The 14,375-nt window shown below is 46.6% G+C and overlaps 1 protein-coding gene across 20 annotated transcripts in view; it reads right to left on the bottom strand.

Moving 5' to 3' along the window:
- The window catches only part of LOC120898101 (glucose transporter type 1), a 177,612-nt gene that overhangs the window by 48,326 nt on the left and 114,911 nt on the right, over positions 1–14,375 (bottom strand). For 17 of the 20 annotated variants that reach the window (XR_005738621.1, XR_005738620.1, XM_040303468.1 and 14 more), the window contains one exon: positions 13,012–13,243. The exons of 1 other annotated variant lie outside the window; for it this stretch is intronic. Coding sequence is in view for 16 of the 19 variants with exons in the window: in XM_040303468.1 (XP_040159402.1) it covers positions 13,012–13,243 (232 nt within the window). In the remaining 3 variants the exon portion in view is untranslated. Of the gene's footprint in view, positions 1–13,011; positions 13,244–14,375 lie in introns of those variants that run through there. 2 more of the 20 variants (XM_040303475.1, XM_040303479.1) reach the window with 2 other exon arrangements.

Raw genomic sequence — 14,375 nt, 5'->3', positions numbered from 1 at the left:
AGACCCGCTTGGTAGCGACCATCTGCCAATAAAGATCTCGATTATCAAGAGGAGTCGCACAGTCGATCAAGTCCCCGGTAATTGTGACTTAACGAGGAACATCGACTGGACGAAATACGGCGACCAAATGACCGCTTTGCTAATCCGCGTAGAACCCAGTTTCTCCGTAAATGAGGAGTATGCAAATCTCGTTATGGCGATAAACGAGTGCGCCCTCGGTGCCCAAACGAGGCCGCCCCCCCAGGCAAGGATTTTTAAAAGACCACCCACTCCTTGGTGGGACGCGGATTGTAAAGCGGCATTCTCAGCGAAGCGGAAGGCTTTTGCCAGGTATAGAGACACCGGCTCCATGGATCTATACATCCATTATAGAGGCCTGGAGCGTAGGTGCAAAAACTTGCTTAAAGCAAAAAAAAGGTCATACTGGCCGAGGTATGTCAAAAACCTCAAGCCTTCCACTTCGCTAACGGAGCTTCAGAGCATGGCGAAAAGGATGCGCAACAGCAAAGCAACAAACGAGAGCGAAAGGGTTTCTGGGGCATGGCTAGAGCCATTTGCACAAAAAGTCTGCCCTGATTTCGCTCAAGCACCACCATATCAACAGAGTGCTCATGGGAGTGATCCGCAAATGGATTCACCGTTCTCAATGGTTGAGCTATCGCTTGCTCTGTACTCCAGCAATAATTCGTCTCCAGGACTGGATCAGATTCGGAACAAATTGCTCCATAATCTGCCAGATCTGGCGAGGAAACGGCTGTTGAGATTATTCAACATTATGTTGGAGCTTAACACCGTCCCGTTGGAGTGGAGAGAAGTGAAAGTAGTCACCCTTTTGAAACCTGGTAAACCGGCATCAGAATATAACTCATATCGACCGATAGCAATGTTATCTTGTCTGCGAAAATTATTTGAGAAAATGATTCTTTTTAGACTGGACAATTGGCTTGAATCCAAAGGCCTCTTGTCAAGTACCCAATTTGGCTTTCGCAAAGGCAAGGGTACCAACGATTGCTTGGCGCTGCTTGTGTCCGAAATCGAGATGGCTCATTCTCGTAAAGAAATGATGGCATCTGCATTTCTTGACATCAAGGGGGCTTTTGACTCAGTATCAGTCAATGTTCTGTGTCAAAAGTTAGAATCTGCGGGCTTAACCCCAAGACTGAATAACGTCTTATTCAACCTCCTTTCAGAAAAGGCAATGAATTTCGACAATGGCTTCATGAAAATTCGGAGAGTCAGCTTTTATGGACTACCACAAGGGTCCTGTTTGAGCCCCTTGTTGTACAATTTTTATGTCAACGATATAGATACTTGCCTTGCACCCGGCTGTAGCCTTAGGCAATTGGCGGACGACGGTGTTGTATCAGTCGCCAGCAACAACATCGACGACCTTCAAAGTCCTTTGCAAACCACACTCAACAATTTAGAAGTGTGGGCCACAAACCTAGGTATCGAGTTTTCTCCAGAGAAAACGGAAATGCTGATATTCTCTTTCTTTTACAACACTGAGAGTAATAGACGCTTGAATTTGGTTGACCCAAAGGTCGATATCTTTTTATATGGTAAAAAGATATCCATTGCCAGATCTTTTCGATACCTAGGGGTTTGGTTTGATAGCAAAAATGTATGGAGGACACATATTGACTATCTGGTACAGAAGTGTACAAGAAGAATCAATTTTCTCAGAACGATTACCGGACTCTGGTGGGGTGCACACCCCAAAGACGTCCTTAACCTATATAAGACTACGATACTATCCGTCTTGGAGTATGGTTGCATATGCTTCCACTGGGCAGCCAAGTCGCATTTAATCCGACTTGAGAGGATTCAGTATCGCTGTCTTAGAATCGCGCTAGGTAGCATGAAGTCGACTCATAACATGTCACTCGAAGTGATGTCCGGAGTGATGCCGCTAAAGCTACGTTTTGAGCTACTATCGCTTCGCCTTTTCGTCCGCTCTACAGTATCAAATCCCTTGATAATCGAGAACTTTGAAACACTGCAAGAGATAGGTTCTAAATGCAAAATCATGAAGGTCTATCATGATTTTGTTTCCTTACAGGTGCACCCTAGTACTTCTCAAAGTATAACTAGTGCCAGCTTACCAGAGTCCTGCAGTTCCATTTTAAGTGTAGATACCTCATTGAAGGAGGAAATTAAAGGTATCCCCGATAACCTTCGCCGGATGACAATTCCCAGCAAATTTGTGGAGAAACATGGCCATGCTAACAGTAACCATTTTTATACTGACGGATCCTCATCAGAGCAGGGCATTGGATTTGGTGTATACAACACGTGCTCCGAAGCATTCTTTAAATTACGCCAACCATGCTCAGTATATGTAGCGGAGCTCGCCGCAATCTTTTATGCCTTATTATTGATAAGTGCATGCCCAGCGGATCAATATGTAATTTTTTCAGACAGCTTAAGCGCTATTGAAGCATTAAAATCCGTAAAGGCTGTTAAGAGCCCAGACCATTTTGTGAAAGAAATTGTAAAGGTTTTAAGCTCACTGTTTGAAAAGTCGTTTCGCATATCGTTAGTATGGTTACCTGCTCATTGTGGTATACCAGGAAATGAACAGGCAGACCATTTGGCCAAAAGGGGAGCTGCAGAAGGGTCTTTCTTTGATAGGCCTATCCTTCCTCATGAGTTCTTGCGGGCCCCACAGGCGTTTTGCATGGCACGTTGGCAAAATCTGTGGGACTCGGATGAACTCGGAAGGTTTCTGTATACAATCACTCCTCGTGTAAGCTTGAAGCCTTGGTTCCATAACACCCCTGGCGATCGTGCGTTCATTCGAATGATGTCTAGACTTAGGTCTAATCATTTCGCATTGGGTGCACATCTCCAGCGTATAGGACTGGTCGACTCCAAGGTATGTGGCTGCGGGCTTGGATTCCACGACATGGATCATCTTTTGTGGTCCTGCGTGGAATACGAGTCTGCTCGACCTGCCTTGGTGGACGCGGTCGAAAGACTGGGAAAATGTACTGATATTCCGATTCGGGATATATTAGCGGCATCGGACTGGGAATTCCTGAAGGCCATATTCGATTTCTGTAGAGAGAACGGCTTAACTGTGTGACTTTCCTTAAGCAAAATGTCTGTGAACCAACCAACATTGTTGGCAACAGCAATCTTGCATCCTATGTTATTTCCTCTTGTTTGTCTATGTGTTACATGTTGTACATCGCTTGTATGTTTGTGATGGATGAATGTATGCATGAATGTAAGAATGAATGAGTGCAATGTGTATGGCTGAGTAATCGGCATTGACGGCAGACAGAAGATCCTTGCTCGAACGATGTTCTTGCAAGGATTTACTAGATAACTGGAACGATACAGACCCCCGCCATGTCACTCGGACCACTGAAGGAAAGGACTACAACGATACAGACCCTCGCAATGTCATTTGAGCCACTAAATGGGAATATACTCGGACCGCTTTTGATGGATGGATCCGACGAAATGCCTGGAATCCACACGATACAGACCCCCGCAATGCCATTTGGAACACTGAACTGGAATAGACAACCTCGAAACCCGAATGATGTAGACCTTCGCCACGCTTATAGGACCGCAAAATCATGGACTGGATTGATTAAAACCAAACCGTCCGAGTACACCCGGGATAAGGTGCCCTTCCATGGCTCAGAGAAGGAAATGTCTCCCTGCCAATATGGATTGTAGCGCCATGAATTACATTTGTATTTTCTACTCTTAAGCAATACGGCCTTTTTGGACCGTTACTCCTAAAAAAAAAAAAAAAAAACAATGGTATGACATTCAAAACGAATCAAACTAAAACATCGGAATGAAAAACAATACCATTTCAATGTGCACTATCACTGAACACCGAAACACTATCCAAAAACAATCTGGTAGAGTGTGGCGCAGGCAGGCAAAACGAATGGAAAGTATGATCATTTAGGAAGCGGCAAACCACCCCCTCTACAAACACATTCTCGCACACAAAAGGGAACGAAACATTCATTACTTTCCCACCGCCGAGAACCGTCTAGGAACCGCAAACACATTTCGGGGCTTGCCGAGCGCAAAGCGAATCCAAACAAAATGTATACACAAACACAGAGCACAGCTTCACAAAAAGCTTTTCAAGCGCACGCTTTCCAACCCGCAGACCGCACCGGGTGTTACGAAAAATGCACTTTCATATTCATCTGTCATCAAATCAGCGCCCGCACACACACACACACACACACACACACACACACTGGAACAAAATATGGGGTGTTGAAATATACAAATGAAGCTGATGGTATAGCTCCCTCCCAGGTCCACAGAAGACACAGAGCTGTGTCGGAATTCGAGGGTCCGAAAACGCTCTCTCTCTCTCTCTGAATGGCACACGCTCGCCTCTGGACATTCTCGCTGCTGCTGCTGCAAACAAACAAACAAACAAGGCAAGCAAAGCGGGAACAAATGGTGAAATGATGGATGGCACTTTCCACCCTGGAAGGCACTGCAACGGACCTGCTGCAACGTCCGTCGCTTGGCGTCGGAGAAGAAAGCTTTTGCTGCTGCTTGCTGCTTGGTTCATTGATGAAATGGAGGAGGCAAACTCATCCCGAGCTTCAAGGGGAAGCAATAGAAGGAAGAACGCAATCCCATGGCCAGATCGCCGCAGATGAGAAGAAAGCGTTCGTTTGCTGTAAAGCAAGATAAATGAAGCACGATTCATTGTGCTTCCCAGAGTGCTGGAAGATGGGGAGGCTTCTTTTTTTTTAAACCATTCCCTTTTTGTGTCACTTTTACGATTTCACACTGTGGCACACTGCACTGGATGGACTGGTTTGTCACACTCGCAAACAGGAACCACAGGAAACACTCGCCCCTTTCTTATTGCAGAAATGGGTGCAGCAAAATTCGTTTCACACGACAAATATGCACCACGTGCGGTGAGTGAAATGGAATCTTTCACAACTGTCAAGAGCGAACGTTCTCGTTTGGGAAGCCATCCGGCTCGGTGGGAGATGTGTGGAAGCACTGCTTAAGTAAGCTTGAAGAATGTAGACGATGTAGCGTATAATTTTTATGAACATTTCGTAAAGAAAAAAAACACTCCTAAAGTTATGCAATTTGCATGACAAACACTGCTTATTAAAGCATGGAATCTCTTGATGTTTCTCCAGAAGCCGTATCGGAGTGCCGTACGGAGGGTTGCAAACATCCGAACAGAAATGGAACGAAATATGCATAAACACACATTCTCGTCCCGGGCATCTTCAATTATAATTAACAAACATCAAAGCTGCAAAACATGTCATGCCGCAAACAGGCACTTCTCCCATCGAAACGACTGCCTGCAAACGAAATGCGGACGGGCTAGAACTTTCCCAGTGCTGTCATCGATAGATTGATTGCGCTTTGCTGCCCGCTGTTGGGTCGTCGATTGGGGGCACAGGCAATATTTGCTTTAATTTCTGATGCTCGTTTCATATATGTTGCCATTTGCCATCACGTGGGTCTGTGAGGTCAATTCAATTACATTTGCATTTAGATAACAGAGAGAGAGAGACAGTACCGATACTTGTATCAGACGAGAGGAGGAGCGCAGAAATAAAGTTCCATCAGAGTCGATGTGAGTTTGATTTTTCCCCCAGTATGATTTTCCATGTTTTTTCCCCGACTCGTTTTTAGCAGAAAAATAGTGCATCGGTTGGAGTTTGCCGTTCAAAGCCCCAACTCTGCATGCGAGGTACGGGGACACAGTTTAACCGAAAATTAAATTATCAAAGTCCATCTTGCTATGTCAGAATGGCTGGTGGAAAGCGATTGCCACGCAGGAAGGAAGAAGGGTGTTACCGTTTGCTGACCGCAACCGGACTGCTGTCGGCCGAACCAACTGCCTTTGCCGATAGGTCCCCTGGGTGACTACTTGTGACATCGCGCGGCATATAAACAGCATGGGGTGTGGGGGCCCGTGACCCACAGCACAGAGCCGGTCGGTTTTGGGAAGTTGTGAACCAGTTGTGTGAGTGTGTGTGTTTACCAACACTGGTGTGCAGGATGGTGTGCAGCAGTGCGGTTCTGGGTGTGGTCATCTTATCCAGATGGGTCACAGACACTCTCACACATGTACGGAGCCATGTTGACCGTACAGATTTTCCCATAATGTTTCCAAAAATTTGTCGCCACCGGGGAGGGGTGGTGTTGTACACCAGGGTGCACATGCGGAGAGTGTATGATGCGGTTTGACCGGTCTCGGCAGGAGCTCGAACACGGCACGACACGGTCCCCTCTGAACACTGCTGAGGTTTTAGGTCGTTGTTTAGATCCAGCAGCAGCAGCATCAGCAACTACAGCTTTACAGCCCGGCTAGATTGGGTGAAAAAATCCAATATCCTTTCATTAGCCTTATGTCCGCCTCGGTCAAATGGACCGAGACTAGCAGCAGCAGCAGCACCAGGCTTGTGTGCAAAGTTTGATAGACCGCGTCTCATCTGCATCCCCTCGATGGATGGATTAAAACTATCAAACGACCAACGACCGGGCCACGAGACAACGGGGGGAAAGATCCATTAAAACCTCCCACAGCCAGCGATCACTGATATCATTCGATCAAAGCGGACCGCACGTTCGCAGAGCAACGGGGAGGGGGTTCCAATCACGATTGAGTTTTGGGATGAGTTTTTTCTTGCTGTTTTGTTGTGTGTGTCTCTCTCAACGTTCCACCCCATCAAAGTCTCGTTTAATCGACCATGATCTCAGTATCGCATGGCAGGAGCACTTAAAATTGACTCCTCGAAAAACCAAAAACGAACCAACCGAGTCGCTAGTGCAGGTCGTTTTTTCGACACCGTGGTGATGAACCGAGGCACAAATTCGACTCATTTCCTGCAAATATCCTGTATGTGTGTGTGTGTGTGTGCGCCTGTCGGTATGCAAGCACCGGGTACAAAGACATTTATTGGCTCACTAGTTTTCAGTAGGCTTTGCTGCTCGCACACTCCATCGAGCGTGAAGCGTCAGTGGCTGCAGCGACGACGCCTGGCAGGTATGCAACACAAAAACACACTCCCGCACATCACACACCAGAGGGAATCAGTTTATTTCCCTTGTTAATTCTAGTAGACCGCAACACCGCGTCTACTCCCGGGGACGGCGAGAAGTGAAATTTTAACACAGATTGGCATGATTGAGTTTCCGAGCGATGGGTGTAGTGCCCCCTCCCCCTGGGGAGTAACGGGAACGATTGCAACCACATTCATCCCGTGTGCCGGCGTTACTGCCTGCGGAACATCAACTCCTAACTGTGGAACTGGGGAGAAGGTGTCCAAAAATGGTGCTTCAGGATTAGGGCCTGCACACGTCATCCATGCGTGCTGCTCTTTGTGTTAATAAATGAAACTTTCCACCCCAAATCCTGTGTGTGTGTGTGCACTGTAGATGGAACTGTTTCTACAATAAACTCTGTTTGAGTTTGTCCGAAATTTGTAGACGTGCAGACCGACCCCTCTCGAACGCTTGCCAAAAACACAGAAGGATACGATTTAAATCACCGTTAATTAAATCGTGGGGTTTGCTGGAACATTGTTTAACTTTCGAACCGGATTGTGTTGGATAGCTTGGGTAGATAATTTTGCAAATGAGATATCAACATTAGTGCGTGTGTGTGTTTGTGAATGGGCAGAGCGGACGCACGTCCGCGTCTGTGAGCTTTCATTAGGGAATTAGAACACTGCACGCCACTCGCATCTTCAAGAAGCGTCTGCAACCATCTTCCCACATGGAGAGATAATGATGGTCCGTCGTGGTGGTGTGGGTTTTGAAAACAAACTGCTTAATTTCCTGCTGCTGATCCTTCTGGACACACACACACACACACACACATAGACGTCACACTCACTCAACTAATCATAGTGAAGTGCTCTGGTGAGTCCTTCCCAGTTAGCAGCGTGGGTGGTGTGTACCTGTGGGAGCATTTCATCCCAGCGTTCGCCGAAAGTGATGCTTCAGAAGTTCCATTTTCACCGGTTAAAACACACACACACACACATACACACATGCTACACATCCACTTAATTCGCATCATCTTCACACTGGTGGCTGCCATCGGAAAAAGGATGACTTCATCCATTACCCAAAAACCACCGGACAAACGGGTTTCCATCAGCGAGTACCTTCCCTGCTTCTTAATGGACCAACTCGAAGCAACTCCTGTGTGTGTGTGTTTGTGTGCTTCTAGAGCGGTAAGTGGCATCCAAACCAGGTAGTGATCACTGCTGTCTCGCATTTCCAAAAACGGGCAAGCCACTCTGCTCTCGGGTGTAGAGGAGGATAGGAGATATGTTGATTGCGTTCTAATTCTACGCTTCCTTCCGAGTTCCTGGAAAGCTGCGGCGAATGGAGAGGGTTTTGTTGCCAAAGCAACAATCCACTAAGCGGGAGTGCAGAATCCTATTTGCATGATGCACCCGCCCCGGTACTGGTATGAATCTTGCATCAGTCTAATTCATGACTTTCCCCCATGGCTCGGGGAACTCTGCGAGGACTCCGGAAATTCGCCAAAGCTAATGCTCGCTTTCTCGTCTCTTGGAATCGGAACAAACGAAAACAAAAAAGGCTCGTAGGGAGTGCGAGCTCTTTTACTCTCGGAATTGAATTCCTGTGCTGTGGGGATGAGATCGTAGTCCTGGTCTAGTCCCGGCGCTACCGTAGGACTCGTCGGGCAGTACGCACATTTGCATTTTAAAGGATTCTTGGTAACCTTTCCAACCTCAAGCCAGCAAACAAAGCGAGGGGCAGAGAATGCAGGGGACGAATTTGACCACAAAATATCCCACCAGAGAGCCTCTCAAGACAATCGTGTCGCACAAACACACACACACAGAGTCCCTGGGAGTGGTTTATCGTACCGATCGTACCGTTTAAAAGGCACATCCGAAGGCAAAACATGCAGTACATTTTGGATGAAGTCCCGGAGCCTGGCACGCCTCTTAAAGAATGTGGCCAGTGTTCCAATAACGAGATGCATATGCACCCAGCAAGCATACGAAATGGCCGGACGGACGGAAGCCATCGCGTTCTCCAGCAGCACACGCGACCACACCACAAAGCCTACCGGCGGCACCGGCGTCGGTTGGGTTGAATTTAATTTCATTAATTTTTCAATCGCCATGATATACGCCTTTTTCCTCGTTCCGCACTCGCTCCGCCCCTCCTCGTTTGCACGTTTAACTTTCGATTCTTCGCATAATAAACCATCCCAAGCCATCCTTTCACCACCCGTTTGCATCCTTTTAAGCCCCGCTTCGTTGGTTGACCACAAATAGGGGTTACGTTTTTGAGCCACACTACCACCACCACCACCCTCTGGAGGTGCATATTATTTTTGTGCAACGAACCACGGATTTATTCCACCCGTTTGCCTGCGTTTGCGCCCTCCAGTTCTGAGGGTGGGGGAAGGGATTTATTTCCTTCCTTACCGTGGATTAACCGACACAAAAGTGAATGCAGCAAACGGTGCATTTCACTGCGGGATAGGGGGCAAAAGTTAATACATACAAAGAGCTTACTGTTGCGAACTGTTTCTCGAAGCGAATCAAAGCTCAGCCCCATCCTCCGGGATGGAGCAGCATTCCACTGGCAGTTGAAGAATTGTGCAGCCCCGGGATGGAAGGATTTCGAAAGGGTCGAAAGTTAAAAATGTGGTTGTTTGTTGTTCTTATTGCTTCAGCGCTGGTTCGAGGGGGAAAGTTGTGAAGTTCCTAAAGCGATTCATTTCAGTTGCGGAACGGATGAAGGGCTTCTACTTGAAAAGCTCCCACAACTCTGGGCCAAATGCTTGACAGAAAGCTTTCCTTCCACTCGAGCATCATTCAGACGTGCAAACTCCTCTTAAATTCATTTTCAATTTGTATATTGAAATTGCATTTTAAAAGCGACAGCCGGTATGCGCCTTCGACCTTCCCTGCTTTTTAAGCGTCCTTCCTTCCGTCTATTTATTCATGATTTAACTGCTGCTGCTGCTGCTGCTAATCCCGGGGAAATCCAATAAAACGTACATCAAATTCGAACGAGCCTGGTAAGCGACGACTGATGAAGTCCTCTTAATCTTGCCAGCCACTCGCACCGTTCTTATCGGCAGCTACCAAGCAGCAATGCTAAACGAACCTCAAATGGGGCTGCTGTCCAGCTGCTTTGTTTCTGAGTTTTATGGTTATCGATTGGCACTCTGGTGCTTCAACAGCATGGCAACGGTACGGGGACAAAAACGGTCTCCTGGACCGTTCGATTTTACAGAAAGTGAGTGTGTACATGCTGGCCCCAGTACACTTGTTGGTGGTGGAACCCCCCCCCCCCCCCCGCCTTATTCTCTCGTGGCAAATGTTTGTCAATTTCGTAAAACGGCAAAACCAATCAACGGAAAATGTACGACGGAGAAGTAATGCGGAGAGAGAGAGAGACAGAGTGCGCGCATCCCGAAGTAAGGGACTGGAAACGCTGGACGTTTCATTAATGAAAACATAAAAAATGCATACATTTTGCCCGGTGCCGGTGCCGGGATGTAATCGATTTCCGTTCCCGGGAAAACCGGTTTTGCAAAAACGTGCTTAGACGAAGGTGGAAATGGATGAGTGAGCAAAATGTTCAAACGGAAAACAGCGAGAACGAGCGAGAGAGAGAGGAAAAACAACAACAGCATCACACACACACACACACACACAGAGAACAGCCATAAGCCCAGAGAAAAGATAGATGAAACTCGCCGGGTGACGTGACTGGGAAATGAAATCGAAATGCTCACCGCCCTCCTCCTCCTCCTCCCCCTCGCGCCCCACCCGTTGTTTTGGCAAGTTTTTCGGTCCCAGGATGGACGAGGAGGAGGGCAGTCCGCTTCAGCATGCTTCTGTGCGTGATTATCAAGCTTAAAGCAGTTCCGATTGGCCATTGGCTCTCCCGGGGCCAACGAATGAATTTAATTATTTTTATTTACATTTACTCTTAGCATTCCGGGAACCACTGCCACCACCGGGATCACCTTCGGCCTCTCTGGCGGTAATCTGTGTGATCCGATGTACGTTTTTCGGTTCGTTTGTTTGTTTGCACCGGGGGTTGGCTGAGGCTTTTTGCCGGACGATGTGAAACGTGTTAAGGTAACGTGCAGTTTTTGTAAATTAAAATTCGTTCCCGGGAAAGCGTGTCTCGCACGGGCAATAAATTATCCCTTCGGAAAATGGTTACACCGTTGCGAGGGGGGCAAACCAACAGTACAGTGAGAAGAAACACAACATCAATTAAAGGAAAGAAGAAGTGAAAAAAACAGACAGCAAACAGCACAAGTAACATGAACAGAGAACAAAAGTCAACTAACGAACAACATTCAACGCAACACAGGAAAGTGATAGTGAAAGAGACAGTGTAGAAGATAGAGAGAAAGTATGGCAGAAAGAGAGAGAGAGAGAGAACGAGCGATGAGCAATGGAGAACGACAGACAGAGAAAGAGAAAGAGAGAGTGCATCTTTGCTAGACAAAGAGACTGACAGATGTGAAAGGGCAAAGATGAAACGTTGTACCAAAACGAAATGTGATAGTTTTGAAAACTTAATATGAACAGGAGCACAGTACTTGTTCTCTTCCCTGAGAAAGAAAAAAACAACAGCGAAATGGGAATGAATAGAAAACACAGGAAAGCTACACATACACAAGGCGAAGTATGCGCGTACGGGAGATGGCGGTCGATGGAAGTTTCATGTGATCGAAATGGCCAAATGGAGGCAATGGAGAAAGAAAAGCAGGACAACAACCGAACGAACCAAACAAAAACAACAAAAACACACTATTTGACTCAAACGATGACAAAATGACGGTCAAGTGACGTGGCTACTTCGTGTGTTTGTGTGCTTTTTTCAGCCGTATGGCCACAGCTGACACGAAATAGATGTCGATGGATGATAAAAGATGAACGAACCAGCGTCCGCGCTTTTTGGAGGGCGATGAAACGTGTTAAAAACGTACAGCAACGAGGCAAAAGAAACAAAAAAAAGGGAGAAAAAGATACCGGGAAATGGGGGAAAAATCACAAGAGAAAACGGAAAAAAGGGGCCAACGACAATTTTGAACAATAACGATACAGCGCACTCCCGCCCCACCTAAGGGTGTGTCCCTAGGAGACGCGCAAAGAGTGTGTCATCGATGCGCGATGTGCTATGAGCGCTGAAAAGGTCCATCGAACGTTGGACGGCCTTGTTTTGTGTGTGTTTCGGTACGTGTGTGTGTGTGTATGGCCAAATGGTGGTCGGAAAATATTGCTTTTGTTAAATTTTGAGGGCGTTGTTGGTCCGCTTGGGGACCACCACAACAACAATTTTGAGCGGGCCTCTCGTCTTCCGAGGTACCATTTTCAGTGTTTCGGTCGAAGAGTGAAGTGTGTGATGGTATCGGAGAGTTTTGAGCATTTTCTCTACACAGAGACAGATACTAACGGAAGCTGTTGTATGGGATAGAGATCGTGATGGTGTTTCAATGCCTTTTTTATGCCATGGATGGAACATATGGTGGGTGTAAATATGAACCTGACAGGTGTCATCATCGCTGTCACAGTGTCTCGCAAAACATCATTGAGCTACTCCAAACAAACGCTGCTTGGTTGGTCAATATTGTGACAGCTGTCAAATGGTATTTTATGTTTATAGCTGTGACCTTCAGGTTCATATATACACCCAAAGTTTTTCGTAAATGTAGATGAGTTTGAAAACTATCCAACTTTTAACTAAAACAGTTTTTGATGATTCTAATACTATAATGACATTCTAGGGTGCAAATCCCAACCCCAAATGTGTGAAATGCAGTAGTAGAACAGAACCAAAAATCCATTGTCCCTGAAATCAATGAAACGATAATCAATCGAAATTTCGTCCCACACTGATCCCCTTCGAATTGCCCCAAAAACAAGAAAAGTGAAAACTCCAAAAATTGTCATGATATTGCGCATCCCAAAGAAGAAGAATTGAAAGCAAGAAAACACACGCCCTGGTACTCACTCGATAAGCAATTGACGTAATGATTCCGCATCCTCCCCATCGCAGCGATCGCTCTTGCGTGAGCCGAGAGAACCGGTACCGTCTCCTATGTACCTTGTCCGCTTAAGTCCACTGCCGGGCGAATGACGCGTCCCGGTTGACGAACGCCCATCGTCTACGCCACTGCTCCGTTGCGAATCGATCGACTGGGAACGGTAGACTGGCGGGCCGGCATGGCGGAAAGGAAGATACACTTTTAGGTACGCGGGGTTAGAAGATGATGGTTAGACTAATGGTTATCCAGTGCTGTGCAGAATAATGCAAACTCATCGTGTCGTGGGTGATGGTGGTGGAGGAGGGGATATGCGGAGGGGTTGGAATGTTTGGGTCCATAATCTCCGCATCGGGGATCCGCACGGGCACGGGATCAGGTGGCTTTGGTGGGAGGTGGTTATACATTTTATAATGGTTTCGATATAAAAATAAAACGATTCCAGGGCAGCGCCCAACACGGGGAAAGGTCAATATGAGCTAAAGATTAAAATGAAACAGCGTGTTAAGGGATGGGGGGGAGGGAAAACAAAGGCAAAAGATGAAATTCAAAACCAAATCATCCTTCGTCCGGTGGCCGAGCAAAAACAAAAACCCCCTGAAACTAAACGAGTAACGATTCCATAAAAATGAATGAACGCGGAAAAGCTCGACCGCTCGGAAACGGTCGTCTTGGTGAGGCGGCTATCACGCGTTCACGCTCTGGTGTGCACTGCGGTCGTAACAATAAAATCGAATGTGATAAGGGATGAGCGGGGGAGGACCCGGCTTCTAATCACCTGCGTGAAGACATTTCAATTTAGCTTCCGGTTTGTAAATGTATTTGCGTTTTCTTTGGGCCAAGAGTGCAAGAACAAGATGAAAAAGGGCCAACAAAAAAGGTAAAATCTTCTTTTTAATCTCAATAAAACTGTTCTGCCTACCTGTACGAAGCGTGTTCTATTGTGGAATCTGTTTGGAGTTTGGTGCTGTCTATGAAGTCTACACTTTTGGACGTCTTAAGTGATCAAAGTTATTGCAATCGCCTACATAAGCTACAAACAACACTCATTTAATGATTTCGCCTCAATTTATGCATTGCGCAGCACAAAACGCCTAAAGTTATACAATTTGTATGACCCCTGCTAGCCCATTACAAGCGCACCTAATACCCTATTCTACACTTTCCAAGCGAAACTGTTACCATGGTCCGTACCCAAGGCAGGCAGCGAGGTAACGATGAAATTTAAAACTGCACAAGACACCCTCCGTTCACGGTTCAATTATCACGTCACGGAAATGGCAACGAGATGATAATGTTTGCAGAAATACATTTCACCAGCGAATCAATGGTC

This window comes from Anopheles arabiensis, chromosome 2, assembly GCF_016920715.1.
Source record: "Anopheles arabiensis isolate DONGOLA chromosome 2, AaraD3, whole genome shotgun sequence".
In the NCBI taxonomy this organism is placed as follows: Eukaryota; Metazoa; Arthropoda; class Insecta; order Diptera; family Culicidae; genus Anopheles; species Anopheles arabiensis.
This window is presented reverse-complemented; position numbering and strand designations above follow the sequence as displayed.